The sequence below is a fragment of the Salvia splendens genome, chromosome 8 (assembly GCF_004379255.2).
Source record: "Salvia splendens isolate huo1 chromosome 8, SspV2, whole genome shotgun sequence".
NCBI lineage: Eukaryota > Viridiplantae > Streptophyta > Magnoliopsida > Lamiales > Lamiaceae > Salvia > Salvia splendens.
This window is the reverse complement of record NC_056039.1, coordinates 11,537,569-11,564,871: the sequence shown is the minus strand read 5'-3', so window position 1 is coordinate 11,564,871 and position 27,303 is coordinate 11,537,569. Positions and strand designations below refer to the sequence as shown.

Here is a 27,303-nt window from a genome sequence, read left to right as displayed (position 1 = left end):
CTCTTATCTCTCTCTCATAAATTCCAGTTCCATCATATTCACGAAGTTAATTCTATTCAGTTTAGATCCCCAAATATTAACAAATAGTTTCATTCAACATCCTATTTTTCTGGGAAATTAAGTCAGTTTCCATCGTCGAAATGTCGGATTTTAGAGGTTAAAGCTTTTCTTTTCCTACACAGTTGTACATGATTTCTTGCATCGTTCTTTTGTCTAATTGGGTAAATATGACAAACGAAAATCTGGTCTCAGCCGAAGCAGAAGAGCGTCTCCTGTCGTCAGAACACGGTGCTAAAATCGAGGTGAGGGATCTGACGAAGTTGTCGGACAAGGATGTAAGGATTCTGAACAAGGTCAACGTTGACATTCCGAGAGGGGTCGTGATGGGGGTGATGGGACCCAGCGGCAGCGGCAAGTCAACTCTGCTGCGTGCGTTTAACCGGATGTGGGAGCCGGCCCCCGGTTCCGTTTTCCTTGACGGCGTCGACATCTGCGACCTCGATGTTCTCTCTCTCCGCCGCAAAGTTGGCATGCTCTTCCAACTTCCTGTTCTCTTTCAAGGTTCACAATTTCATTCCGATCTAATAGTAGGAGTGGTCGTCAGACTTATATAGTAGTTTCAGTTCTCTTTCGAATATTTTTATTCGCTAACATTGTTTTCACGGTTGATTCGTTCCGTTTTTGTGATCAGAAAGTTTGGTATAAGTGCAGGCAGCGTGGCAGATAACATTCGGTATGGGCCGCAGTTAAGAGGGAAGAAGCTGAGCGACGAGGAGGTGTATAACTTGCTTGCTCTAGCGGACCTGGATTCGTCGTTCAGCAGCACCTCCGGTGGAGATTTATCCATTGGCCAAGCCCAGAGAGTTGCTCTGGCTAGGACCTTGGCAAATGACCCTGAGGTTCTGCTGCTGGACGAGCCAACGAGCGCCTTGGATCCAATATCCACTCAAAACATAGAAGACGTTCTAGTGAGGTTGAAGAAAGACGTCGGTATGACTATTGTTATGGTTTCCCATAGCATCAAGCAGATACAGAGGATAGCTGATGTGGTCTGTCTTGTTGTCAACGGTGAAATTGTCGAAATCTTAGACGTGCAACACCTCTCCGAGGCCAAGCACCCCACGGCAAGAGCCTTCCTTCACCTTAACTCCTAACTGCAATCACTCCTTCAATTCTTATTCATGGCCTTTGGTTTCACCCTTGTTTCAGTTTCCCAGTTGTGCACTATTTTCAAATTTACAGTTAATTTCTGTAGTAAGTAATACTGTAACACAGGTTACTAATATGTGAAAATATACAGTTAATTAATATTCTGTAGTAATACTGTAACATGTAAGCTAGAGAGCAAAATGATAGTTTAGGATGTGATATTTTAAAATTTATTTAGTTTTATATACCAACAACAAAATAACGATTGGTACGAATGAAAAGATTTTAGAATGTTTAGCTAAACTTTACAACTTCAGATTTTCGAGCCTGCTAATAAAAGATAAGCAAGAGTAAATGAAACCTGAATGTAGCTAAACTAGGAGAAGCTTTCCATCACAAATTCAAATGAAAGATAATAATTTCATCAAGTGCATCTGTGGTCCTTTTATATGTTAGGAAAGCTATATACTATACCATCGGACTGTAACTAAGTGGTTCACCCGAAATTCTCCGTTTTATGTTTTTGGGCCTCTTCTTGACAACGTACAAGCCTACAGGAATGAGACAAGGTTTGTTACAAACTAGTGTAAGTTTATTAAGGTTGCCGGTACACAGATCATTGATGAGCAAATAATACCTCCACTGCAACTCGGTTATCTCACGAATCAAGTCCTTCTCTCTTTCATGAGCAGCCTCCAGCTACAAAAGAAAAGGCAAAAATGCATGCAGCAAATATTTTAAATATCCAATTTGGACCAGCAAATTCAAGAGCTCCATACATCACTTGATTAAATCTAACAAAGTAAATGCTTAACTAGATCAATCAAATTCAAGTTTTGCTTCGTGCCACTAACTTTTCATACCATGGATTTTTCTGCCAATTGTATGTTCATCGGCATGGTCGCTGCATCTAAAAATATGGATAGACACATGAGTGATAGGAATTCTACATTAGTACATTGGTGTACATTTATATTGCAGTAATGGCTGATACCTGGAAAATCACCAACTGCAATTTGCTTCATTGCACTAAGTATATTATCCTGTTACCAAAAGGGACCCAACCTTAATCGAATACTCTGAAAAGGAATAAATATATTTTTCAAGATGAGCCTTACCCTTTGAAGAGTGTTTGTAAGTAGAACATTCTGCAGATGGGCAAAAAGAGCATGACTATAAGGGTGGTTTGACGGACTAGCTTCAGAACTCGAAGGCATTGCTGGAAGCTGTGCAATCGTCTAAAATATCCAAAATACAAATCTAAGTCATTCTGATAGTAGCAATGTATGGGAATACTGCCATCCATGGTGAAAATTTTTGGTTGATATAGATGTCAGATTTAGAGAGGTGTACATGCAAAAGAAAGGTCTTGCTGAACTGGTCTATGATCCATACATACATACATGGATTTCTTACCAATTAAATCACCATTTTGGACCCAATTTGCAATTGCAACACCACTTTCAAAGGTATATGGGTTAACAAGGACATTTAACTCAAACTCCATTTGTTACTCTCTCTCACTCTCTGTGATCAAGAACTATAAAAATGTGGCTACAATAACCTTCACCTCCTCACTTTCAGGTCAAGCTTTCTAAGCAGAAATAGCTCAATCAGTATATTCTGTGCCCACTGCCTCTGGTCCTAAAGGAATCACTGGATCTGAGTGAAATGTGATTACAGGGGTCAGAGAAAGATCATACATTTGGGACAGTGACCCCCCCAAGGTCGCTACCGAGGCTTAGGTTATGCCCAACCCCATCTTAGTCTGACCAAGTGGTGGTCTACGATTGCACTTCCAGTCTGCGTGGCTACCTTAATTAGATTCATGCTAAGTCCAGTTCCAATGTGCAGAAGGTGCTTTGTACACACTGCTGCTACAATATTCGCATTTATTTTCAGTCCGGTTCTTAGGTTTTGATTCTTCCACATTTCTTTGAACCTTTGGGAGTAGATAAGAGTTCTGGTTAAAAACCCGGTGGCTGTAATTTGGATTGGCTGAATTTGGGAGTTTCTAACATTCAAAATGGAAACTTTTTAATCTCATACAAGACGTCATCCATATCTCAGATGAAAGTCAATTACACGTGGAAAGGCCCCTTTGGAATCATGGTTGCCGGAGAAATTGGGGGTGCTCTTAATTGCTACTCCCTCTGTCCACCATCACTTTTCTTTTTTTTAGCTGTCCATCAAAAGCGTGTTACTTTCCTTTTTGGGTCTTTCTCCACTTACATGGTCCCTTTTCAACTCAAAAACACTATCTTTCGAAGTCTGGTGTGGATTTGCATTATACTGACAAGTGGTAATATGCTATCAAATGAGACCAAATACGGTGATTTAATTGACAACTAACCCTATATAAAGATCAGCAAATCACAATTCATGAATTATTTTTAAACAAGTCTTGTACAAACATCAAACAAACTAACACTGCTTTAGTCAATGTCATAGAAAAGTTAAGCACGCAAACAGTATCAATCACGTTTCAAGTTTCAAAACAAACCTGCATGCTGTGGCTTTTATGCATTAAAGGGGCTGCAACCATCTATATGAAGGAAAAAATTGGATTGAAATAAATGTCAAAATGATAAGTCAAAATTATATCTGGATTAAAACCTTATCCGTCTCAACACTTTCTGATGTAACTTTAAATCGTCCTTTTTGCTGAATAACTGGATTTTTGGCTTTCTCATCCATTTCATCTCCATTAACTGCATCAGAAAATTCACAAACAAGTTACAGGACACTTTAGAGCACAGCTACGACAATTGGAAGAAAAACGTTCTGTTTGCAGATGAATTACCTACTGTTTTTGAACCTTTGGATATTGCCTCATGCCGTGCCTCTGAAGGTTGCAGATTGTTGTGTGCCCCCCTTGACAAATTTTGACATTGATTTTGGACTTTGTCGCTAAGCAACACGAATTATTAGAAAGAAACTTGTCAATTTGATTGAGCTGGAACCGTTCAAAAAACTGCTATAAGATGAACCCAAAAAAGAGTAACAAATATCATTTCTGAAGGGCAATGAGTTACAAGGAAGTGGTGGATTGGTGACTATGCAGCTCTTGATATGAACGGTATAAAAAGAAATCTTGGGATTTTACTATTTTATGGTTTGATCATGTAGAGATCAGCAGCAGGAAACAAATGAGTAAATTTGATCCACTGCCCCACTATATTATATTCTCAACACTTTATACTTGAAATATTTTGAAAAACTAACTCAATCCTCCTTCCATCATTCCATGCCATGCTATTCTACAATACTAGAGAAGTCCAAGGTCTTACTTATCTAAAGATATTTATTCCTCCTCCCCCATCCCCAACCAATTGCTATACTAAGAGAATTGGATCAAGAGGCAGATTGGTAATTCTACAAGGGTTAGGGAAATGGTAACAGCATGGGCCTTAAGAAGATTGCCTCTTAGTCGTAAGGAATAGCAAGTGGCAGATGACCATGCAAGGCTCTAAGAACTGCCAAACGATTCACACTCCAATGGACCATCAAATGAGGGTGAGTTGAGGATGTGTGAGGCTTAAAGAAGTAAGTTGGGCAAGATGGAGCTCAGGGACGGTAAGGTCCTACATGGGAAAGACTGGAATCTTCTTCCATCTATATACATATATATTGTTTTTTTCCGCTACTCATTTTTCTTTTTCGCTGGTACTCATTTATTTTGGTCTTTAAGCTTAAGAAAATTACATTTTCTCCTCCTGAGTAATTATGAATTTTTTTTTGAAGTAGGTAATACTGCACCCAAACTTATGTTGAAAGCAATATTTACAGGACTTTTTCTGCTGAAAATTTAATCTATGACAAACAATATTGACATTGCAGTATGTCTACGTTTCTCTTGAAAGAAAACTATCAACTCATTTTTTTCAACATTACACCTTAGACAAAGGAAGAAAAGAAGTGCTTCCACTTATGTCTTCTTTCCTGGACGGTAGGAACTTCTAGCTTTATTGAAAAACATCATCTTAGTTTAAGGAGACAGTGAGTGTTATAAGTAACTCATTGGTATGGGATAAGGAAAAGGCCAGTGCGTATTACAAGAGACTGATATATCTGAAATTCTCTATGGAAAGGAGAGGAGACAGGACTTTCAGCCTTTTCTGATAAGCAGAAGTGTTCAATCTCAACAGGCGCCCAAAAAGTGAAGTAATATTACTATCTTACATCGTTCTAGAACAGAAGGAGCCTTTTATCTGAAAAAAAAAGAAGAGAAGAAGCCAGAGATGACTTTTCTCTTTGGTTGAGATCAATATGCAAGAGGAAGGTGTATTATAAGGGGGGAAATGTATTTTAAGCAGAGGGAGTGGGAAATATCTGGCTTTGTGTAGATTGCAGTCAGCGATTTTTTATGCAATTTTAACTGGATGTGATGCATCATAACCCTCTGCAATTTATGATATGGCCATTAGTGATGCTGGCTGGTAGTAGAACAGATATATTAATATAGCTGAATAATTCAAAAGCAGCACAAGGAAAAGAACTGAGAGAAGAGAGAAACACAATACAGACAGCGATAGGATAAGTAATTTAGTAAGTATAGAGATATACCTTTGAATAATACTTGATGCAGCCCCATCTAATGATTTTCCATTGACATCTGAGGCAAGCTTTTCTGCTAATTTGCTTTCTGTGTGCTTTTCATTGCCAGGAGAAGCATTCATTGGTGGCCGCTCCGCAGTTGAGCTAGGAGCACATCCATCATCATCGGATTTTTCACATTTAGAACTAAGCAGGATATTATCAAATTTAGACAGGTTATAGAACCAAAGATGAGATATAATAGGCAGAATATTAACTGGTAAACAAAAGTGAACCTGTTTTATTTTTAAATTTTTTTACTTGAAAAGTGAACAATTTGCAACAATACAATTTTAGTTTAAAAGTGTGTGAGAAACTAAAACTGCATGATTATGATTGTCAACCTGAGGAGAGTACATATATTTGCAATGTTTCTTAACAAAATGGGGCAGAATTATGATATTAAACACATGCATAAGCGAAAGCATACAGGCAGAACTAAACAGTTATCACAACATAATAACAAAACATGTGTGAGTTACAAGAGCTAAAGAGATTTCCAGATCATGACAGCGTACATGTAAGTTGAAGAGTCCACTGATGAGAGAGACGCAGGGGTGTTTTCATCCTGTGAAGAAATCAGATGTTAAAAATGAACCAAAAGTCAGAACTAGGAGAAAACATTATAACCTTACAGAATCTGCAGGGTCAGAATATTGACTAGCAAAGGACAACTGATGTTGAAATCCTTTTGAACTTTTGTCCAAGGATGGCTGGTCTTTAACTTGCATTTCTTCATCTTTCTGAGGAATAATATCATCATCCTGTATCTGTAAGCAGCCAAGAAGGTATTATATACTTCACATGAATGTCCCGCATTAAATAAATCAATCGAATGAGAATTGGGAAGCATATATACCAATGAAGCTTGAGCCTTCATATCGTCAAGCTTGAAGTTCCAGCCACTAATCCCTCGTTTATATTCGTTCTGTTCATAAATACAAAAGTCGTTACCTATTCCATGAATATGATCATTGCATTTCAGTCGTGATCCTACTGGTCGTATATGGTGTATTAGCAACTTAAAAGCTCTCAGCCCAAGCAGATGAAGGGATTCCCATTGAAAGCATATTGCTAGATGCAAGGTCCTATTTGAGGGCCTCTTTGTCCATGTATCCAAGCAAGTAAGTGAAGTATGTATTACAATAGGTCTCTTCAACATCTGAGATTACATATTGCACATTAGAGTTTCCAAATCTAATCTAATACTCCCTACATCCCCGACTAAGTGCACCCTGTGGTAAAAATTGCATAGCAAGAAATTGGGTATATTTACTCTTTATACCCTGAGTTATTGTATGGGAAACTGAAAAACTAAAGAATTTTCACTGAGGATAAGAATAAAATGGAAAATTTGACATCATATATTTTATACTCCAGTATTCTGAACTGATAAAGAAATCTTTTTCCAAATAGGATTCAGGATAGAAGGAGTATTTTCAAGGGGAGAAGGTAAGAGTTGGCTTTGTCAACTTGAGGAGGTGGCTAAGTTAAGAATATCCAAAAGTAGGAATGCATGGACTCTGGAAATGCCTTTGCTTGCAAATATGTAGATAGAATATCTAGTGAAAAAATATCCATCTGGAACTATACTATACATGAAGTTTTGAAGTGAAGTGTGATGGACATAGTAAGAAAGCTAGGAATCAGAACACAACCAAAGCCAAGCCTGAAAAAACGAGACATTCATTTTACAGCAATAGTTCATTTTGTTTACATCATAATGATCAGACAAATTATTGACCATGGTTAGCCAGGTACCAAAACATGGATTTAGTTTCAAAATCAGCTTATAGAATTTGAATCAAAATAAATGCATGTTAAGTAGTTATTAGGTCCACTTACACAAACTATCCTTGAGATTAATCATACAACAAAATACTTAACTAAGCTTGCTAATTACAAGTACCCCTTAATATATAACCATGCATAATACATATCTTTGGGGGGGTGGGGGTTATAACACAATTATCAGTCCCACTGGGATATTTGTGTTACATGTCAAGGGGGCATATTTCTAATTCTCACATAATATGGTTATTTTCAAATAGAATAGCCACAGGAGTAAACTTGTAAGCAGATAAGTGATTAAAAAAAAGCATAATCATCTTAACATGTGTTTTTCCTGTGATATATATCAAACCTGGGATATTTCCTCCTTTTGACCATCTGGCATTTTCTTTTGTGCCAGCATATCTTCCTCCTTCCTCTAAAGTCAATGCATACACTTAAATTAGACCATAACCTAAAAAAGACACTTCAGCTAGGAGATATTTGTATGAACGTAGAAGACAAACCTTCAACTCCTTGAGGCGATCACCAAGGTCTGGGAGACCTTCCAGAAGAGTTCTAGAAATATAGTCATTAGATCTAGCTTTCTTGAAAAAAGAATGCTTTAACAACTTCTTTGCAGAAGGCCTTTTTGTAGGATCTTTCACCAAACAAATAGCAATCATCTGCTTAAAGGACTAGCAGACACACAAAAGATGTATATTAACATCATCTCAATTTAACAAGTAATTTCTTATTGGGCTTACATGCATTAGCAATCAAACCTTGGAAAACTTTTTGTCTCTCTCATAATCAAGACCAGGTGGTGCATTTTGCAATGTCATAAGTAAAACCTACATAATATAATAACATTGACATTTGATTTAACTGTCCAATTGTCCATACAAGAGGAGATGTGAGAACTGAGAAAGTCACTATATCTGAGAAAACCTTCATTGGAGGATACTTTGAGAAAGGGGCATGACCGTGTGCCAGCTCCAAAGCAGTTATGCCAAAAGACCAAATATCAGCTCTGCAGAAATTGTTTACCCAGCAGAGAAGAAATTGATTGAAAATTAAGATTAAATGAAACATGAATCTTGGAAAAAGATTAACACACTTGAAGTCATAACCATGCAATTGCTCCATAACCTCTGGTGCCATCCTACAAAGCACAAACAACTCTCATCATAGAGAAGCCGAAATAAATTTGGAAAAATTATGAGAGCATCACATGATCAATAATAGTATTAGAAAATTCACAATTGCATACACCGGTGTAGTATATGTGACATTGTACACTCTGCAACTTTTTTCCATGAACCTTTTTATAGTAGATTAACTTGGCAAAATATAGAAATTTAAATTCTAAGAGACAGATCCATGCATAAACAACTACTCTAAATTTCAAGCATACCAGCATGGAGTACCCACAAAAGTATTCCTCATGCGTTGTCTGTCACCTGCATCAAACAAGTAAGCAGAAACACCAAAATCTCCCAGTTTGATTCCACCACGTGAATCGATAAGAACATTGCCAGCCTGAAAGAAACACACAAACAAAGGCAAGGCAACTTTAGATTATAGAAGATGGGGAATACTGGCAATCTCATTACGTTCAAAACTGAAATAACAAGAATTTTAAATGATGATTGGCCGTCCTGAAGAATGTTGACCATTCTACAGTTAATTTAAGATTAAGGAACAGAAAACATGAAGGGGAAAGGAAATGTTGAGGATATAAGTAATGATGGTATGGTTACTCTCAATTGAAAATTTTTATTGATTTTCAGTAGGACTCCGACTTGGTAACTTTTACAGATAATTACTTCGTGCAACTTCTTTCTTTTCTTACTTTTTACTAATTACTAAAAATATTCACAGAACTTTATCATTTGGGGAGACAATTTTGATGTCTCGAAAATGATTGCAACACATTTGAAGGATATAATATGATAATTAGTTTTCAAAAGCTTGACAAGTAGAGGTATTCTGTATGTCTTATAAATAACTGACAAAGATATAGCTTTGCATTTTGAGAAACCTGTTTGAATTGGCATCAGAAGATTGAATTACAAAATTACTGGACATTACTCAGTTGCCTAACTGTTTCTACTCACTTTGACATCCCGGTGAATGTGGCCATGTTGATGAAGATAGACCAAGCCTTGCAACACCTCCCGTAAGATTGTTGCAATGACAACCTCCTCTAAGCCATCAGGATGTACAGCCTTTAAGATGTGCAGGCAAGAGCCACCAGCCATATAAGGCATTACAACCCACAGATTGTGATCGCTGACAAAGGAGCAGTGCGATTTTAAAACATTGGGATGGTCAACAAGGACCATTGTTTGTGCTTCGCGTGAAACGTTATTCTGGGTGTAGAATGCAACAACTGAATCAGAAAATTGAGCTGATCAAGCTATCATGAAAGAAAATTAGTGAAGCAAACGAAAAGCAACTGAGAAACAGAAACGCAAGCTTAAACTGCACATACATATACACTATTAGTAGCTTCAATAGTTGTAGATTAGATGACAATGCACCATATGAACTATATGCTATAAAATTAAATATAATCAAATAGCTGATAACTGCAGGACCCAGCTAAATTTAACAGGATGCCTGGATGATATTCAAGAAACTTTGCAAAAAATAGTAGTAATATCAAGTCCGCCCAATTTTATTATCTTATCAATAGAATCCTTGCAATTGACTATCACTAATATATCAATATCCAGGAATAAAGCAAAGGAGAGCATCAAGAGTCTCTTACTAACCAGTGATAGACTAGCCGCCCACTCTTTCAGATGTAGTCGAAACGTATCAAAACAAAAAATAAATAAAAGAACAACGATCATCAAAACAGATGTATAACATAGATTCGAAGCTTATGAGGTAGGCTCCCTATGCGACTAATTCAAAAAAGTAAAAACAAGAAGTTTGCGACAGTCATATTCCAAAATGAAAAAAAAAATCAGAGAAAATTGAAAACACACAAAACCAGAGTCAATTTACAGTCTATCGACATGAAGATATCATCATCAAACGAGCAAGCAGAGAAATTACCAGATCGCAATTAGTACGCTCAAAGTCGAGAATTTTGATGGCGACAATCTCGTTGTCGAGCGATTTACACAGCGCACGGTGAACCGAAGCGCTGACTCCCGTCCCTACCTCCTCAATTAATGTGTAATGTTCTGCTCCAATCGGATACTTTTTCCTCTCCTTCTCCATTACACTAGCGCCTGAATCTACTACAGAATATCACTAAATAAAGACGCAAAAAATCTCAACAAACGCGCAGAAACAAAGAAATTCCGGCAAATCGACGTCGACAAACGCGCTAATGCAGCTCCACCGGCAATCCAGAGATCAAAACTGCGGCAGACAAATCATCCACAAAAATCAGCCAAAAAGGTTACAGAATAGATATTTCGAAAAGTCGTCCGGCACCGCTGCATGTGATGTTAATGGTGTAAACAAAAGGCAGAAAAAAGGAACTCACGAGAAACGAGCTTGCGTCTGTTAATCAAATTAATAATATATATACAAAAAGGAAACGTGAAAGGTAAATAGAAGCAACCTGGAATCAAGGCGGTTAAATGTAGCTACAGATTGGATGGGCGAGGCCGAAACAAGGAAGAAGGAAAAAAAATTGGTGATGACGACAGAGGGTTTGTTTAGTGCAGAGACAAGTGCAGTATTAACGGATCGCCGCTAAGATAGGAGGGGAACCATAATTTGTACGAAAATCCCGCCACATATTAATTTGTTTATATATATACAATCATATTTCCACACGCCACCTTTTTCCTATTTACCTTTTCTTTTTGCGTTGTGATTCATTTTGACTGGGGTTTACAGGGCCGCGGATGGAGCCAGGCCGCGACAAGGTGTCTGCTTCGTGGTGCGGCCAGTTGCTACAGTGCATGACATCCGGAAAATGTCAATTAGTCCTTTGGGCCAACCATTTTAGGTTTTCGGACTACATTCAAGTTACCTAATTATAAATTATCAATCCTAACCCTCATGTTAATTCGATGGTAAAATCGAGCTTGAAAATATGAGTATTTTTAAGGAACATTTGTGTTACCATTTTCTGAGTTATAAATTATTAACTACAGTATAATTTTGAAACTTTAAGTTTCATGTTAACCCGTGGGCAAATCGAGCTTGAAAATATTCTTTTTAACTAATATATTTGTATTGATTATTTTAATCTATAATAAATGGATACGGATACGCATACGCATACAAATAGAGTGTTGTTTCAACTTGAAAATAATAGGAGTATGTAATTTTAAAGCAAGAGACAATACAATGATGAGCTCAACTTGAAATGACGAATCAAAATATGTTTTGACATATATTTGAGTAAAACAATATTTTACTAGCCTATATAAGTTTTAAAAAATAATAAAAATGAAAAATAAATGATAAAAAATAATCATTTCATGCTAACCGTATGAGGCTCGGCTTCATTTTGAGCCAACCCTGTTGAATTGCAAGTTGTTCGCTTAGGATCATTCGGGTTGAGATTTTTTTTCTAATAATAAATTGCTGGACTATTCGGGGAGGTGCTGCTAGTTTCACAAAACTATCAAAGTCCACAATTTTTATCAAACCAAATCACACATTATTTATACAATAATATTAGTACAAATATCCAACTACTACATTCAGAATTTTTTGACACAACTTTGGCGGATATCATTTTCATCAAGGTAAGAATTTGACAGTTTTAAACGAGTGAAGCACAAGAGCACAATTAGTATTCTTATAATGATCAGAATTCTCGGTCAGGGAAGATGATCGGTGCAACTAGAGACCATATAAACATCGCAGCAGTTGCCCAACTGGTTATGATACGAACCCACACTGACGGCCACCCCACATCCACCAATTTCCCGCTCTCTCCCACTGAGGTCGACCAACCTGTGAGGAGCATTGCGGAGTACATGCTCGCAAGTGAAAAGATTAAGTGGAAGAATGAATATGAATATGAAACCGCCCTTGGCTTCTCTTCCTCGTTAAGGTGCTCATTTGTCTTATCCATCGGCAACAAAGGCTTTCCAGAACCTTGAAAAAGTGAGAGTCAAAGGATAGATATTATGAAGTGTTATAGTTTTGAGTAAATGATATCATCGAGATGCAACAAGTAATTTTCCATTCTGATCTGTCTTTTTATGTAATGCAACCAATCAACAAAATTATAATGACAAAACTTATTGTTCTCCCTATAAACCCAGAAACTTCTGATAATAACAAGAGTATGCAAAATGATGTAAACCAGAAATACTTATGCTTTAAAAATTTTAGCTAACATCTTCATGTGTCAAAGGTCGATTCAATATATCCTCAATTCAATTTATCTATGGTACTCACAAATTGAAGAGCATGTAGTGAACTAGTGACAAAATTGCAGAATTTCATCTAGAATCAAGCAATAAGAGAATTAGTTCAGAAAAGAAATGAAAGGAAATGGTTCACCTGCTCGGGGTGAGCTTGGAGGGGATAGCACAGTTCTTGAGGACCCAGCACGTACAGCAGAATACACGACAGATAGCACCGTTGTAATCAGTCCGATACCAAGACTACTGGTGGAAACTGCATTGGAATGGCTGTGAAGACCATTGCATTCATCATCCCTAGGCTCACTGGCAAGCCCAGTGTAGCATAGGTACATGATATACAGAGATATCACTGAAGCGGGCAAAATACTTCCACCGACCTATTTTATGACAATTCATAAATATAATTAAAGATCACATAGCTTCAAATTCGTTACTTTCCCTTATTCACATATCCATATTACATAACCCATATACGTCTAATACCTTTTCCTATGTCTTTCATGAAAGCAGAGAGTTTAGAATCTTTAGACACTTACTGATGGATGCAAAGTGACAATAGCAAAAATGAAAATGAAAATCAAAGTCGTCACGATGAAGAAAGTGTTGAGCCCACAATTATGTCCTGAAGGGGTAAAGAGGTAGAACAGAACTCCAGAGAATGAAAAGGCAGCCAGATAGCTTAAAAGTGAAATAACAAGCAAAGCCATGTACCTGCAAAAGCATAGCAAGACAAATAAATTTCCAAGAAAACAAAATGTTATTTGATGTTCTTAGAAAGAAGATAGGATGAAATGAATGCAGGGGACTACCAAAACTTCTCATCATATCCAACCCATTTTTCATTCCATCCATGAACAAAATCCAGTAGAAGCACAACTTGAACAAGAAGGAAAAGCCCTGACCCAAACTTCGAAGCTGATTCTGCAATTAGAAACCAAAATATAAGATCATTTATGCTAAAAATGGAAAATAAGTACAGGTAGATCAATAGATCTGTGCATAGGATACTTATGTCATGTAGTAAGAGAGAGGGTGTTTCATATAGCTTCATCAATTATGATAATATGTTAGGGATAATTTCTAGATAGGGATTTGTATGATTAGAGTATTTATAAAACATGTTTGCATACCGATGCACCTTATCCCAAGTTTAAGGTATTTATAAAACATGAATAAGTAAGGTATGGACAAGTTCTGGTTTTTTACCACATAAATCCAGACCTAACCCCACCACTTCTTACAAGATATCACATTATCACCTGATTGATAATACATAGGTAATAGAAAATACATCAAGAAAAAAGTGCTAAAACATTCACACCACACACATTATATCAATGGTTTTGCCATGAAATTTTGATTTCTCGAACAACAAACAAAAGAGAATTTTCAGTCCTATCAATTGCACCTGCAACTAATAATAATCAGACTAGCTTTCTATTAATCAAAATAGCAATTGAAAGATGATATAAACATAGTAATTTAAATTTAGTTCATGTTGAAACCCATAAGGGATATCTCACCATAGAAGCTGATGATGCCATTGGGAACAAAAAACATCAGTATCACCAAAATGCACCAGGTAATGATTTTCATCATCCAACCTCCATGGTGCACATTATCACGAGGATCCTTCTGGCTCCTCACGCCAATCATAAAAATAGCAAGGATTGTGAAAAAGAGAAAGTTCCCCAAGCTCACTCGTAAAACTGCATTTGTTTCAAACCACTCCCGGTTTGGCGTTTGTTGGAAATCATTGATCCCTTCAAAATTAACAATGAGGCTGTCAGAGTACTGCTCCATCCAACTACAGAACTACTGTTATCAATAAAAAACAATAAAAAGGAATACCAGTTTCTCACCCGAAACTACTAAGACCATCCACAACGCGTCTCGCGCCGGGCTCGCGTCTCGTCTCGGAGAGACGAGACCCCCGCGAGACGCATTGCAGCGCCCATCTCGTCTCCAGCTCGCGCCCGTCTCGTCGCGTAGCTCGTCTCGGCGAGACACGAGACGAGATGTCTCGCCACGCGCCAGGGACACGTGGCACGTCCCCATGCGTGCGTGACCCCCACTCGCTGGCCCGCGAGTGGGCGTCGTCACTGATGACGCAATAATTCATTTTTTTTAAAAAAAATCGATTTTTAATAAAAAAATTTTTTTTTTTTTCAAACGGTAATATTACCGTTAAATATTTATTTTCATTTTTTAAATTTTTAATTTTTTTACTCTATAAATAATTCTATTCCATACTCATTTCAAACACAAACACACATCTATTCCTCTCAAATCCTCTCTATCACTCCAATTTCCATCTTCAATCAACTCAAACAAATGGATCCTTTTGAGCAAATGCGCCAATTAATGGAACAATCACTCGAAGAAGATCGACGACGAGAGGCGGAGGAAGCCGCACCACCCCCACGACGCTCCCGGAAGTACATCAATCGGAACCGGGAGGAAGCCGCCGCACGGTTAGTACGCGACTACTTCTGCGATAACCCGATTTGGGGAGATACCTATTTCCGTCGCCGTTTCCGCATGCGGAAACCGCTATTTCTCCACATAGCGAATACTTTGGCGGCCAGGGAGGAGTTCTTCCGAGAAGGGTTCGACGCGGTCGGTCGTCCCAGCCACACGACGCTGCAGAAATGTACTGCAGCCATCCGGCAGCTTGCGACTGGACAAACGGCCGACATATTCGACGAATACCTGCACATCGGAGACAGCACTGGGCGCTTGTGCTTGCTCAACTTCTGCAGAGGCGTCCGGGCAGCCTTCAGTGACGAATTTCTCCGGAGGCCAACCACGGAGGATTGTCAGTTCCTCCTCAACCTGCACGAACAAGTGCACGGATTCCCCGGGATGCTTGGCAGTGTCGATTGCATGCACTGGCAATGGAAGAATTGTCCGGTGGCTTGGAGGGGTTCCTACACGAGCGGCCACAAAGGCACCCACCCAACCGTTGTACTCGAGGCCGTTGCCGACTACCGACTTTGGATCTGGCACGCGTACTTCGGGGTCCCTGGCTCGAACAACGACGTAAACGTGCTCCAACAGTCCGACCTCTTTACCGAAGTTTTGGATGGTAAAGCGCCGGCCATCAACTTCGTCGCCAACAACCGGCGGTATAAAATGGGGTACTATCTCGCCGACGGCATCTACCCGAAGTGGCCGACCTTCGTGAAGACGTGCGGCAGGCCAGCGAACCCAAAGCAGGCTCTTTTTGCGCAGAAGCAGGAGGCTGCGCGCAAGGATGTGGAGAGGGCGTTCGGGGTTCTCCAAGCGCGCTTCAACATCATCAAAGCCCCGGCTCGTTCGTGGTTCATGGAGAGCATGGTCGACATCATGTATACGTGTATAATCTTGCACAACATGATTGTCCGAGACGAAGGACCCGATGCCGGAAATTGGTTCGACCCCGAATCCCCCGGAAGCTCAACTGCAAGTAGTCCGCCGCGAAGTGGAGCGCATCCATCTATACAAGAACGGTTGGCTATTCGGGCAAGGACACGTGACTCTAGCGCCCACACCCAACTCCAAGAGGATCTAATTGAGCACATTTGGGAAAACTTTGGCGGAGAAGATTAAATTATGTCATTTTTATTTTTTAGAATTTTAATTATGTCTTCGTTTTTTTTAATGTTAAGTTGTAATATTGTTTTAATTTTAATAAAGTGTGTTTGTTTAAATTGAATTGGGTTTTAAAAAAATTATAAATTAAATTGAATGAATAGTAATTAAGAGACGGTATAGAGACGGTTAAGAGACGGAGCGTTGCAGGTTCCGTCTCTTAGTTAAGAGATGGAGGAAAAAAGGACAGTGGGGCCCTCAAATAGTGCTCAAATAGTAGTTAAGAGACGGTTTAAGAGACGGTATAGAGACAGCGTTGTGGATGGCCTAAGTGGGTAGCAAAAATAAAACATAGTACTATCAATTTCAGCTAAGAGCACTTATCATACAATTTTCTACGTCGGGGAATAAAAGCTCCTGTTTTCTTTCCAAAATTTGCAGGTTTAAATTGAATTAATAAAATTTTCATATGAGAATTTGAAGATTTGAAGAAAAGGGACAATTTTTGCATATAATCGCTTTACAAATTACAAATTTCAAATAAAAGGGGCTATAAATTACAGGGAATTTTCTCCATGAGGGGCGCAGCAACCTCTCGAAGAACCCAGGAGACGATCAAAGAGAGCGCAAAAAGACCACAGTAAGCAATACGGGCGGAACGCCGGCTGATCCCCGACACAACCGTGCGGCAGGCGTCGCAGGCGCAGGCCGCACAGCACGAAGCCAGACACGAAGCTGCCCACATCTTTCTGTAAAGGAATTACGCCGATCAGTATCAACACGATTTGCTGTATAGTTCCAACCCTATAATTCTCAATTTTAATCAATTCGAAACGTATTGGAAAGATATACTCCTGAGAATTATGGGAGACGGTCGAAGCGGGTAAGGAATTGTTTTTATATTTTGCTTTAGACTAATTATTTAATTTTGATGTCTCAAGAGTAAACACTAGGTTTAAAAAAAATAGAAAATCTTAGAGCATGCGTAACGCAAGGGGCCGGGCCGCATCTCGCGAGTCCCGGCCCGTCCCATGCATTACACGGAAGGGCGGCGCGTGACCGGCCTGGGGAGCGTCCCGCGTCCCGGCCCGGGACGGGGTTGCACGGTGACGGGCCGCTACTGTTCATCGATTTTAAATTATTTTTTTTTTTGCATTTTTAAGAAGAAGAAGAAGAAGGGGGAGAGGGGGAAGAAGGAGGAAGAGGAAGAAGAAGGAGATGGAGAGGGGCGACTTTTTTTCATCAATTTTAATTTTTTTTTATTTTTTGCATTTTTAAGAAGAAGAAGAAGGGGGAGAGGGGGAAGAAGAAGGGAGAGGAAGAAGGAGATGGAGAAGGGCAACGTGTATTGCAGAATTTTAATTTTTTTTATTTTTTTTTTTGCATTTTTTTTATTACTCTAATTTTTTGTATATTTTTTAGTTTATAATTTATTATTTTTGTATTAAAAATGAATTGCTCGTGTTATAATTGCTCAACGTATTTTATTTTATGTTCAAAATAGGTTGGAGTTGTGAATAGTGTCATTTATTAGTTGCGGCCCGGGCCGCAACCTCCAGGGTTACAGCAGTTGGGGCCTGGACCGCAACTGTAGAGGAATGATGACGTGGAGGGGACTTGGGGCCGGAAATGGGGACGGGGTTATTGATGCCCTTATAGTATGACTAACTTCATCTATTATTAACTACAAAAAATTTATTCTACTTATCTTTACTAGTTTATAAATCTTTGTTTATAAATCTTTTTATAAATCTGCCACATTATCTAATAGTTTTAATTGGTCTTTAGTTTTATATATAAAAATGAATTACTACTTCAAAATATGCCATCTTAACATTATTTTACCTCCGGCTCAGCTTAAGCAAGATGTTTCTATTTTGGCACAAGAATTTAGCTAATGGTGTTTAGTGAATTAAATTAGGAATTAGTAGTAGTAAATAAAAAAGAGAATAAAGTAAGAAGGAGAAAGAGAAAGATAAGAGCATCCGCAGCGGTGAGTGGACAGTTGTCCGTCCGTCTACGCTCTCGCCGCTGGCGCGGGGCTGCTCGATGCATCGAGCACGTCCGTGCCAGCGAGCAGCTGACGTGGCGCGTTCTGATTGGCCAACGGCATTTCGGTTGGAAATTCTTTTTTTAATCGAAAATAATACCAAAAATTAAAAAAAAATTCAGATTTCCAAAAATATGGTCTTTTTTTTACAGTTTTTCTGAATTTTTTTTATTTTTTTATTCCCAAAATCATCTATAAATACACACATTTATCATCCATTTTTTACATCAAATCACCTCTCATTCATATTTTTTTATACAACTTATCTACATCTTCCTCTCTCACTCAAACCCTCTTAAATGGATTTCACCAATCTCATTTCGGAAGCGGAGCGCTAAGAACAAGAATACTATGAACAATATCGTGCCGCCTATGAAGCCTATGTCACCGTGAATACCCCCGCCCCTCCTTCTCGACCAACTAGATCAACTCGCCGCTACATCCATCTTGACAGGGAGGAAGCCAACGAAAGGCTCGTTGCCGACTATTTTTTCGACCAGCTGCGATTTCAGGAAGATTACTTTCGGCGCCGTTTTCGCATGTCAAAACGCTTGTTTATGTGTATTGTCAACACATTATCCGCCCGTGTTGAATACTTTCAAACAAGTACAGACGCAACCGGTCGGCAAAGTCTCTCGGCGTTGCAGAAGTGTACGTGTGTCATCCGACAACTTGCTACTGGGCAAACGGTTGACCTCTTCGACGAGTATTTGCTTGTCGGTGAGTCAACTGGAATCCTTTGCCTTAAAATTTTTTACAACGGCGTTCGCTCAGCTTTCGGTAAGGAATTTCTTCGGGCACCCACCACTTATGATTGCCAGCGGTTGATTCGTCTTCACGAAACAGTCCATGGTTTTCCCAGTATGGTTGGCAGCATTGACTGCATGCATTGGAGGTGGAAGAATTGCCCGACTGCTTGGAGGGGGCAACACTTAAGCGGCCACAAAGGCGGCGGCCCAACACTTATCCTTGAAGCAGTCGCCGACTACCGCCTATGGATTTGGCATGCATATTTCGGTGTTGTCGGATCCAACAACGACTTGAACGTGCTCTATTCTTCACCACTCTTCAATGATGTTTTGAATGGTGTAGCACCGGCGATCGACTTCACCGTCAACGGAAATGCATACCACATGGGCTACTATCTCGCCGACGGTATCTACCCAAGGTGGTCGACTTTCGTGAAAATGCTCAGCAACCCGCAAGACCCGACGGGTTCTTTTTGCGCAGCGTCAAGAGTCCGCTCGGAAAGACGTCGAAAGAGCTTTTGGGGTCCTTCAAGCCCGATTCAACATTGTGAAGGCCCCGTCTCGGCTGTGGTACGTGAAAAATATCGCCGACATCATGTACATGTGTATTATCTTGCACAACATGATTATAGCTGACGAAGGACCGATGGCGGCTAGCTTTTACGACGAGGGTGAAGCCGAAAGCTCAACCGCGAGGTCTCTCCCACGCCGAGGTGTGCATACGACGGTGGGCGAGAGGATCGAAACAAGTAACACAATGCGCGATGCCCGAGCCCACATTGCGCTACAAGAAGACCTAATCAAACATATTTGGGCGAAATTCGGCCACAAGTAGTGGTTTTTTTTTATTTTATGAATTTAATTATGTAATTTTTAATTTTTAAGATTTTAATTATGTACTTTTTAATTTTTAGGATTTTAATTATGTAATTTTAATTTTTTTTGTAATTTGTAATAGTATTCCGAATATTTTTAATGCATTTTAATTTTGTGGAAATATTTTTATTTAAATTGAATAATAGAATGGTGGGACCATTGAGCTTGCCCTTGCGGAAGAGCACGGATGTGGGTGTTGTGCTCTTACCTAAGAGCAGGGAGTAAAAGTGGGTCCGGGCCCACATCTGTGCTCGTTGGCAAGAGTACGGATGGGGATGCTCTAATAAAGTAAGAGAGATGACGAATTATGAGAGATAAGATGATAAAGTATGAGAGATAAGTGAGTTAATTATTGCCAGGAAAGGAAAAGGTCCCATTTAAGTTGGAACGTACCAAAAATGAATACGTATCACTTAGGCTGGGAGTTTGGGACGGAGGGAGTATTGTGTGTTACCCATAGAATAAGATCAATAAGCTTATGGTATTAATAGAAGCTGCATCAAAAGTATCTCCAAACAAATTATAGGGATATTGATTTTGTAATGAAATATTTACAATTTTAAATAAAAACATCTAAATAAGCTTATATGTAAATTTACTAAAATTACATTGATGAATATATCTAAAATCATGGACTAAACTGCAATTTGGAGGTTTCAGTTTTTTGTTGCAACTGCTTGATTCAAACTCATTCTGTTACAGACACACGCACACCGGCAAGGGAGGGATAGGGTTGTGTGATTGAGAGTCATGAGAGTTGAATTCTCGAGTTTTTCCTGTTCTCAAAGTGAAATTGTAGTTGTGTTATTGCGTTCTAGATAGTGAATAAAGTGATACCATCTTGTCTCGTGGATGTAGGTTTACGAAGCGAACCGCGTAAAGCCCTGAGCCGATTATGTGTTTGTTTACTTGTTTCTTGATTGTATCATAATAATTCTCTTCAACTCATACCTTAGCATATTGTATCACATATGCAACTATATAATTCTATAAAAAGCCTCTCATTTCTAAGCACAACCATGAGTTGTAATAAGCAACAAAAGGTTGGTGCTTATGGTATTGTATTTCATAATAATTCTCTTCAACTCATACCTTAGCATTTCGTTATTTAAATGCCTAGTTTTTTGCGAAAGAATATTACTTAATTTTTAAATATATTAAACTGAGAGCATCCCCGACGCCTGGGGACGGGCCGCAATGAGCGAGTCTCGGCCTGGGCCATGCGTTAAACGGAGGAGATTTGCGGCCTGGGACGGTCCCGGTGCCACAGTTGCGTCCTGAGGCCGCTCCCGGGGTCCGGCCCAGCACAGGGTTAAGCGAGATGGGACGTGACGCGATGCGGTCCGGCCCGGCGTTATATGGGGTTCGGGGGTTCCGGTTTTGAGAAAGGCAGAACCGAAACCGAACCGTGAGGCTATTTCACGGTTCCGGTTCGAAAACCGGCGGTTCCGGTTCCGAACCACCGGTTTTCAGACGGTTCTCACGGTTCCGGCTCGGTTTTGGCGGTTTTTTTTGCTATGTAATTTGAAATTTGGACTTATACAATAAATTGGAACAAGGCAATGAATAATTTAAATTGAAATAAGACGAATAAGGTGAAAATCATATCAATTTTATTGAATTTGAGTTGTAACAGACAACGATACGTTACAATTTACAATACATATATAAGTATACAACAATGTGATATAATTTACAAGTGTCGTTGGAACATAAATAAAAAAAAACATGAAATGTGGGGAAAAGGGAAAAATTTGAAAAGGGCTTGAGCTCAACTTAAACTTTCAAAGTTAAACTTTTCAAATTTAAGTTAAGTTGTCTACGTATCCACAATTTTATTGAGGAATCAAAGCCCACGTAGTTCTCTTACTTTGCTTACCTTTTTGGTCGGCCGTGCTCGCCATTCACCGCCCCCACCCGTCATTGATATTGTTGAGCGCCCTCGCTTCCGACCTCGTCATCGGTGGAAAAGTCTTCACCATCACTCTCTACACGGAAGTCGAAATCCGGCTCTTATGCTCTCATGTCCGCCTTTGCCCAATCATCAAGTAACATAGTAGCTTCCATGTTTTTGGCGGAGAGATTGCTCCTTTTGTCGTCAAGAATACAACCGCCGACACTAAAAGCTTGCTCAATGGCGACGGTGGAAGCGGGAACGGTGAAAATCTCCTTAGCCATTATCAATATTATCGGAAACTCTCGATAGCCGATCAGTTCCCAAGAATAGATACGTAAGGTTGCTTTTACGTTTTACCAATGTTGTCTTGTCTCATAAATCCAAATCAAATAGTCCAATCCAAACCGCCGGTTCCGGTTATAACCACAGATTAAATTGATTTTTTTTTATCAACGGTCATTTTAAAAAGGTGCATTAATGATTCCCCTCTCATCTCTCTCACCATAAATACAGTCGTTTCATTACTTAAATTCAGCCGATTCTAAACTACACTCACATTCTTCACTTTTTTAAACCACCATTCCCTTCACAATCCTTCTTTTATTTGCTCAATCTTAACTATGTCCAGCGTATGAAGTGAGAAGAGAAAATGCAAGAGACTGTGGGCGGCGCCACCACCCAAAGGCGACACTCAATTCGAAAAGTTAGTAGATCCGATCGCCCGAGATCTAAAAAATGTGGGGGAAATGGATCAATTTGAATTCAAAATCAGAATAAAAAAAATGAAAATCGGCCGAAACCAGCAGTTTTGGGGTAAAACCGGCGGAACCACCGGTTTCACGGTTAACCGCCAGTTTTTACCGATTTCGGTAAAAAAAACGCCGGTTCTGGTAAAAAAACCACCGGTTCACGGTTAACCGCTGGTTCTGGTCAAAAAACCACCGGTTGCCGGTTTCAACGGCTGACGCCTCGGATACCTCGCCGGAACCGTGAAACCGCCGGTTAACCAGCGGTTCGGAACCGTCCAGAACCGGCGGTTCGGAACCGTCCAGAACCGGCGGTTCAGTGACGGTTTCGGTTCGTAAAATCTTGAACCGGCCCGCGGTTCTAAATACGACGGTTCCGGTTCGTAAAAATTGTCACGGTTCCGGTTCGGCGGTTAACCGCCGGAATCAGAAACCGTGGGCACCTCAACGTCCGGGTACCACGTACTCGGATGTATATCCACCGAGATCGTGAACAAGTTGGTTTGCGGCTTTTCACGGATTATTTCTCTAGAGATCCTCGATGGAGTGATCAGATGTTCCGCCATCGGTTCCGGATGCGGTGGCCTTTGTTCCTACGTATCGTCAATGCAGTTGTTGCTCGTGACTCGTATTTCATGCAAAGCGTCGATGCTGTCGGGCGGTAAAGTATATCAACATTGCAGAAATGCACATCCGTCCTACGCCAACTCGCTTACGGAACGACTGCAGATATGTTTGATGAGTACCTCCATGTGAGCGAGCAAACTGGACGCGATTGTCTAGCTAGATTCTGTCGGGCAGTGGTCGAAGCATTCAAGGATACATACTTGAGAAAGCCAACGACCGACGATGTTCGCAAGTTGGTGAACATGCACGAGCAGACCCACAACTTCCCGGGGATGTTGGGCAGAATCGACTATATGTATTGGCAGTGGAAGAATTGTCCAATGGCGTGGTGAGGACAATACACTAGCGGGCACACATCCAACGAATGTGTTGGATGCCGTTGCTGACCAACGATTGTGGATCTGGCATGCCTACTTTGGTGTCGCTGGGTCGAACAACGACCTCAATGTGTTGAACGAGTCTCCATTATTCAACAACTTGTGAGTCGGGCGAACGCCGAACGTAGAGTTCACGGCCAACAACCGTCAGTACAGTATGGGGTGCTATCTGGCAGATGGGATCTACCCTCGATGGCCCGTGTTCGTGAAGACCATCACATGTTCGACAACGGATAGAAGGGCATTGTTTGCCCAAAAGCAAGATGTGGCTAGGAAAGATGTGGAGCGTGCATTCGGAGTTCTCCAAGCACGGTGGGCTATGGTGAAGGGAGAGGCCCGTGGTTGGCATTGTCACTTTGTGGAGCGACAATCCGCTCTCCAGCACCAGCAGTAGCTACACTGTCACCGACCCGACCGTGCAGGGTGTTCCTCCTGACGTGTGCAATGTCATGGCCCATTCAGCGGCGATGCACCAAGAAGAACTGCACACTCGCCTCCAAGCGGATCTAATTGAAGAAATTTGGACACGCACTAACGTTTTCCAGCATTGACATTATGTTTTAATGTTTTTTTTTTGTTTTGGGAATTTTTAAATCAATGTTGTAATTTTCTATTTTTCAACTAAACAATGAATTTTCCCGGTTTTAATTGTTCAACGTATTCTATTTTATGAGTAAAATAGGTTGGAGTTGTGAATAGTGCAATTTAATAGTTGTGGCCTGGGTTGAGGCCTGCAGGGTCAGAGAAGTTGTGGCCTGGGACTCAAGTTTAGGTGAATGATGACGTGAAGGGGACTCGGGGGCCTGAATTTGGGATGGGGTTGGGGATGCTCTGATAAACTCGAAGTATGGATTAATGTTTTGACGGTCAATATAAAACTACTGTATTTGGATTGAGATTGAGAGCACCCGCAACGCGTCCAGCGGGTGTCTCTTATCTCGTCCCTCCGAGACGAGACGGACGCGAGACGCGTTGCAGTGTCCCGTCTTGTCCCTGTCTCGTCGAGACGCCCGTCTCACCGAGACGACTGGCGCGCCAGCTCGCCACGCGCCTGCGCGACTTATAAGTCGCATTCTAGGCCTTGGTTAGTGGTCAGTATACGTGCATAATTGGATTATATGCAAAACAGTTGCTAAAGTGTGCAGGGAAAGGGTTCCAGTCAGAAGGAAGGGTTTCGGATAACTCAGGTGAAAAGAGCGCCAGAAGGGTGCAATACTAATCAGAATGCATGCCAGAAAAGGCTCGAGATGGAGAAGAAGGATTGCTGGAAAGGATCAACCACAAACAAGGGCAAAAGAGTCATTTCACGAAGAGAGTCTACCCTAAAAATCAAGGGCATGCCTCCCTATAAAAGCAAGCCACTTGGAGAGAGAAGAGAGAACACACTCCACTCTTAGTTAGAATAGTTTCTCTCGGTAGATCAGTTTCCTTCAGCATTGTCCTACATCTTCTCATTCCTCGCCACAGCCATGATCACCTAAAGTTTCCAGAAGTCCGCCGGAGATTCGTCTTCCACCGTTCCAGCCAGTTTATTCCGTAGTCGTAGCAGTTTCATCGCCCGGAGTGGCAAAACAATCTTTATTCGCTTTCTTAGTTAACCTTTACTTGTTTTCCTTTCGTTGGGTCTATTGCATTTTCAGTACTTGTGATCTTTTGAAGTGTTTCGTTCAGATCCAAACGTTTTATGCAATGGAGTTGTTTTTATGCATCTCTTTGTGTTGAATCTGTTTCATTCTGCCTAGGTAACTTAGATCTAGTTGTTGCAGTTGTTTCTAAATGTTGAAGGAATGATTTCATTTGGAGTTGTTCGATCTGAGTTTGTAGTTAAGTTTGTTGTTTAGATCTAATTCCCGAAGTATTTAAGTGCGAAATTTGAGCTTGCATGTCATCCGGTATGAGTAGTTCTTGATTTTGTTCGTTTGATTCTTCGAGTTTTAGTGAGATAATTTGTAGATCTGAATTATGAAGTTGTTAATCTGAAAAATGTTATTCATGGAATCTGAGTTTGTTTGATTTTCTGCATTCTTGTTGAAGAAGATAACATCAACATCCAAGTTTGGGATCACCTTGCTTTTTAGTTACTTTTTGCTTTTTTGTGTTGGTACCCTACAGATCTGACAGAGTAGCCACCTAACTGCCTCTTATTCTCTTATATTACGTTTAGCCTTTTATATTAATCATCTACTTTCCACATGACCCTGAAACACCTTGTCCCCCACTCTCACGTACACAGCCACATGTCGTTCACTTTCGCACCACCCAGTCAGTAGAGTACACTCCTTTAATTCCTGTCTAGGTAGAATCTCAACCCAAGCGTGGTAGCTAACCAAACCCTTCCAGAATATCACCACAATTACCCAAACGCATCATCTCTATGGGATTCAACCCTTACATCCACTATACTAATCAGTAGAAGTGGGTTGAGGAATTTCTTTGATAGTCAGGTTCAGACTTAGCTGAGGTTTTTATCCTGATCAGTAGGATACACCCTTGCTTTACACGACATCTGCACACCTGCATTTGCGCTATCAGCGACGTGGCGTGCGCTGGCGCCACTCGTGACGCCCACTCGCCGGCCCGCGAGTGGGCTTCGTCACGCTGACGCACTAAATTATTTTTTTATAAAAAAATCGAATTTAATAAAAAAGTAAAAAATTAAAAAAACGGTAATATGACCGTTCAACGGTCATTTAAAAAAAATATTTATTTTTCTTTTTTTATTTTATAAATACTCATCTTTCACACACACAAACACACATATATTCTTCTCAAATCATCTATATTTCCTCTCCAATTTTCATCTCAAATAATCTCTTTTATTCTTCTCCCAAATTTAATCCATTCATTGATCCATTTGAGCAAATGCGTCGAATAATGGAAGAATCGTTTGAAGAAGATCGACGTATGGAGGCGGAGGAAGCCGCGCCGCCCCAACGACGATCCCGGACTTACATCCATCGTAACCGGGAGGAAGCCGTCGCAAGGTTAGTACTCGACTAGTAGAGTGCGCGGAAGAAATTAAATTATGTATTTTTAATATTTTTTAGGATTTTAATTATGTGTTTTTTATTTTTTTTAGAATTTGAAGTTGTAATTTTGTTTTATTTTATTTAATGAAGTGTGTTTTTATTAATTGAATGTGTTTTTATTAATTGAATTTGTTAGAAATAAAAATAAAAAATGAAATTGAATGAATAGTTAATGGATAAGATGGTTAAGAGACGTATAAGAGATGAAGGGTTGCAGGTGTTGTCTCTTAGTTAAGAGAGTGAAAAGTACAGCGGGGCCATGAATAATTAAGGCCATCCACAATAGGCGCCCAGCGACCGCCCAGCCGAGCGCCGGCGCTGGGCGGTTCGCTGGGCGATCTATTGCAGCCGCCCAGCGGGCGATTGGAGAGAGAAACCGCGCAGCGCTGGGCGGTCGCGTGGCGCTGGGCGGTCCGTTCGGCGCTATTGCAGCGCCCGGATCGCCCAGCGCACCGCCTAGCGCGAAAAAATAATTTTTTTTTTCGAAACACTATATATACGCGCTTT

The 27,303-nt window shown here is 40.2% G+C and overlaps 3 protein-coding genes across 6 annotated transcripts; 1 reads left to right on the top strand and 2 right to left on the bottom strand.

Annotated features, from left to right (window-relative positions):
* On the top strand, window positions 1-1,323 carry LOC121745147 (ABC transporter I family member 17-like). 2 transcript variants are annotated; one of them, XM_042138941.1, is made up of 3 exons: window positions 1-156; window positions 253-561; window positions 712-1,323. In XM_042138941.1, the coding sequence occupies exons 1-3, from the start codon at window positions 141-143 to the stop codon at window positions 1,152-1,154; spliced, it is 768 nt and encodes a 255-aa protein (XP_041994875.1). In that variant the 5' UTR covers window positions 1-140; the 3' UTR covers window positions 1,155-1,323. The 2 variants fall into 2 exon arrangements, with proteins under 2 accessions (XP_041994875.1, XP_041994874.1); XM_042138940.1 differs by having other exon boundaries at window positions 1-561.
* Window positions 1,324-1,387: 64 nt separating this feature from the next.
* Window positions 1,388-11,245, bottom strand: LOC121745145 (serine/threonine-protein kinase BLUS1-like). Of its 3 annotated transcripts, XM_042138937.1 has the most exons (21): window positions 11,102-11,245; window positions 10,585-10,896; window positions 9,636-9,890; window positions 8,933-9,057; window positions 8,636-8,680; window positions 8,467-8,548; window positions 8,301-8,369; window positions 8,043-8,213; window positions 7,889-7,954; window positions 6,605-6,673; window positions 6,381-6,515; window positions 6,264-6,313; window positions 5,716-5,892; window positions 3,953-4,059; window positions 3,766-3,860; window positions 3,653-3,694; window positions 2,268-2,387; window positions 2,144-2,192; window positions 2,013-2,059; window positions 1,787-1,848; window positions 1,388-1,700 (listed from the first exon to the last, which is right to left on the bottom strand). In XM_042138937.1, the coding sequence occupies exons 2-21, from the start codon at window positions 10,750-10,752 to the stop codon at window positions 1,646-1,648; spliced, it is 1,989 nt and encodes a 662-aa protein (XP_041994871.1). In that variant the 5' UTR covers window positions 10,753-10,896; window positions 11,102-11,245; the 3' UTR covers window positions 1,388-1,645. The 3 variants fall into 3 exon arrangements, with proteins under 3 accessions (XP_041994871.1, XP_041994870.1, XP_041994872.1); XM_042138936.1 differs by lacking the exon at window positions 11,102-11,245 and having other exon boundaries at window positions 8,467-8,680; window positions 10,585-11,010; XM_042138938.1 differs by lacking the exon at window positions 11,102-11,245 and having other exon boundaries at window positions 8,467-8,680; window positions 9,636-9,910; window positions 10,585-10,670.
* Window positions 11,246-12,131: 886 nt separating this feature from the next.
* Window positions 12,132-17,367, bottom strand: LOC121745146 (probable serine incorporator). The gene is made up of 6 exons (XM_042138939.1): window positions 17,007-17,367; window positions 14,396-14,635; window positions 13,682-13,793; window positions 13,409-13,583; window positions 13,009-13,249; window positions 12,132-12,597 (listed from the first exon to the last, which is right to left on the bottom strand). Exons 1-6 carry the CDS (start codon window positions 17,188-17,190, stop codon window positions 12,305-12,307), a joined length of 1,245 nt encoding a protein of 414 aa, XP_041994873.1. The 5' UTR covers window positions 17,191-17,367; the 3' UTR covers window positions 12,132-12,304.
* Window positions 17,368-27,303: the final 9,936 nt, after the last annotated feature.

Excerpts from the sequence above, each read along its gene's own strand:
- LOC121745147 (XM_042138940.1), top strand. The coding sequence starts at position 189 with ATGATTTCTTGCATCGTTCTTTTGTCTAATTGGGTAAATATGACAAAC. Across the intron at positions 562-711 it reads ACTTCCTGTTCTCTTTCAAG|GCAGCGTGGCAGATAACATT; the intron begins GTTCACAATTTC and ends GTATAAGTGCAG.
- LOC121745145 (XM_042138936.1), bottom strand. The coding sequence starts at position 10,752 with ATGGAGAAGGAGAGGAAAAAGTATCCGATTGGAGCAGAACATTACACA. Across the intron at positions 9,891-10,584 it reads AGCGTACTAATTGCGATCTG|AATAACGTTTCACGCGAAGC; the intron begins GTAATTTCTCTG and ends TTCTACACCCAG. Across the intron at positions 2,060-2,143 it reads TGCAGTTGGTGATTTTCCAG|ATGCAGCGACCATGCCGATG; the intron begins GTATCAGCCATT and ends CCATATTTTTAG.
- LOC121745146 (XM_042138939.1), bottom strand. The coding sequence starts at position 17,190 with ATGTGGGCAGCTTCGTGTCTGGCTTCGTGCTGTGCGGCCTGCGCCTGC. Across the intron at positions 14,636-17,006 it reads CCTCATGGAGAAAATTCCCT|GGATCAATGATTTCCAACAA; the intron begins GTAATTTATAGC and ends TTAATTTTGAAG. Across the intron at positions 13,794-14,395 it reads TGGCATCATCAGCTTCTATG|AATCAGCTTCGAAGTTTGGG; the intron begins GTGAGATATCCC and ends TTCTAATTGCAG.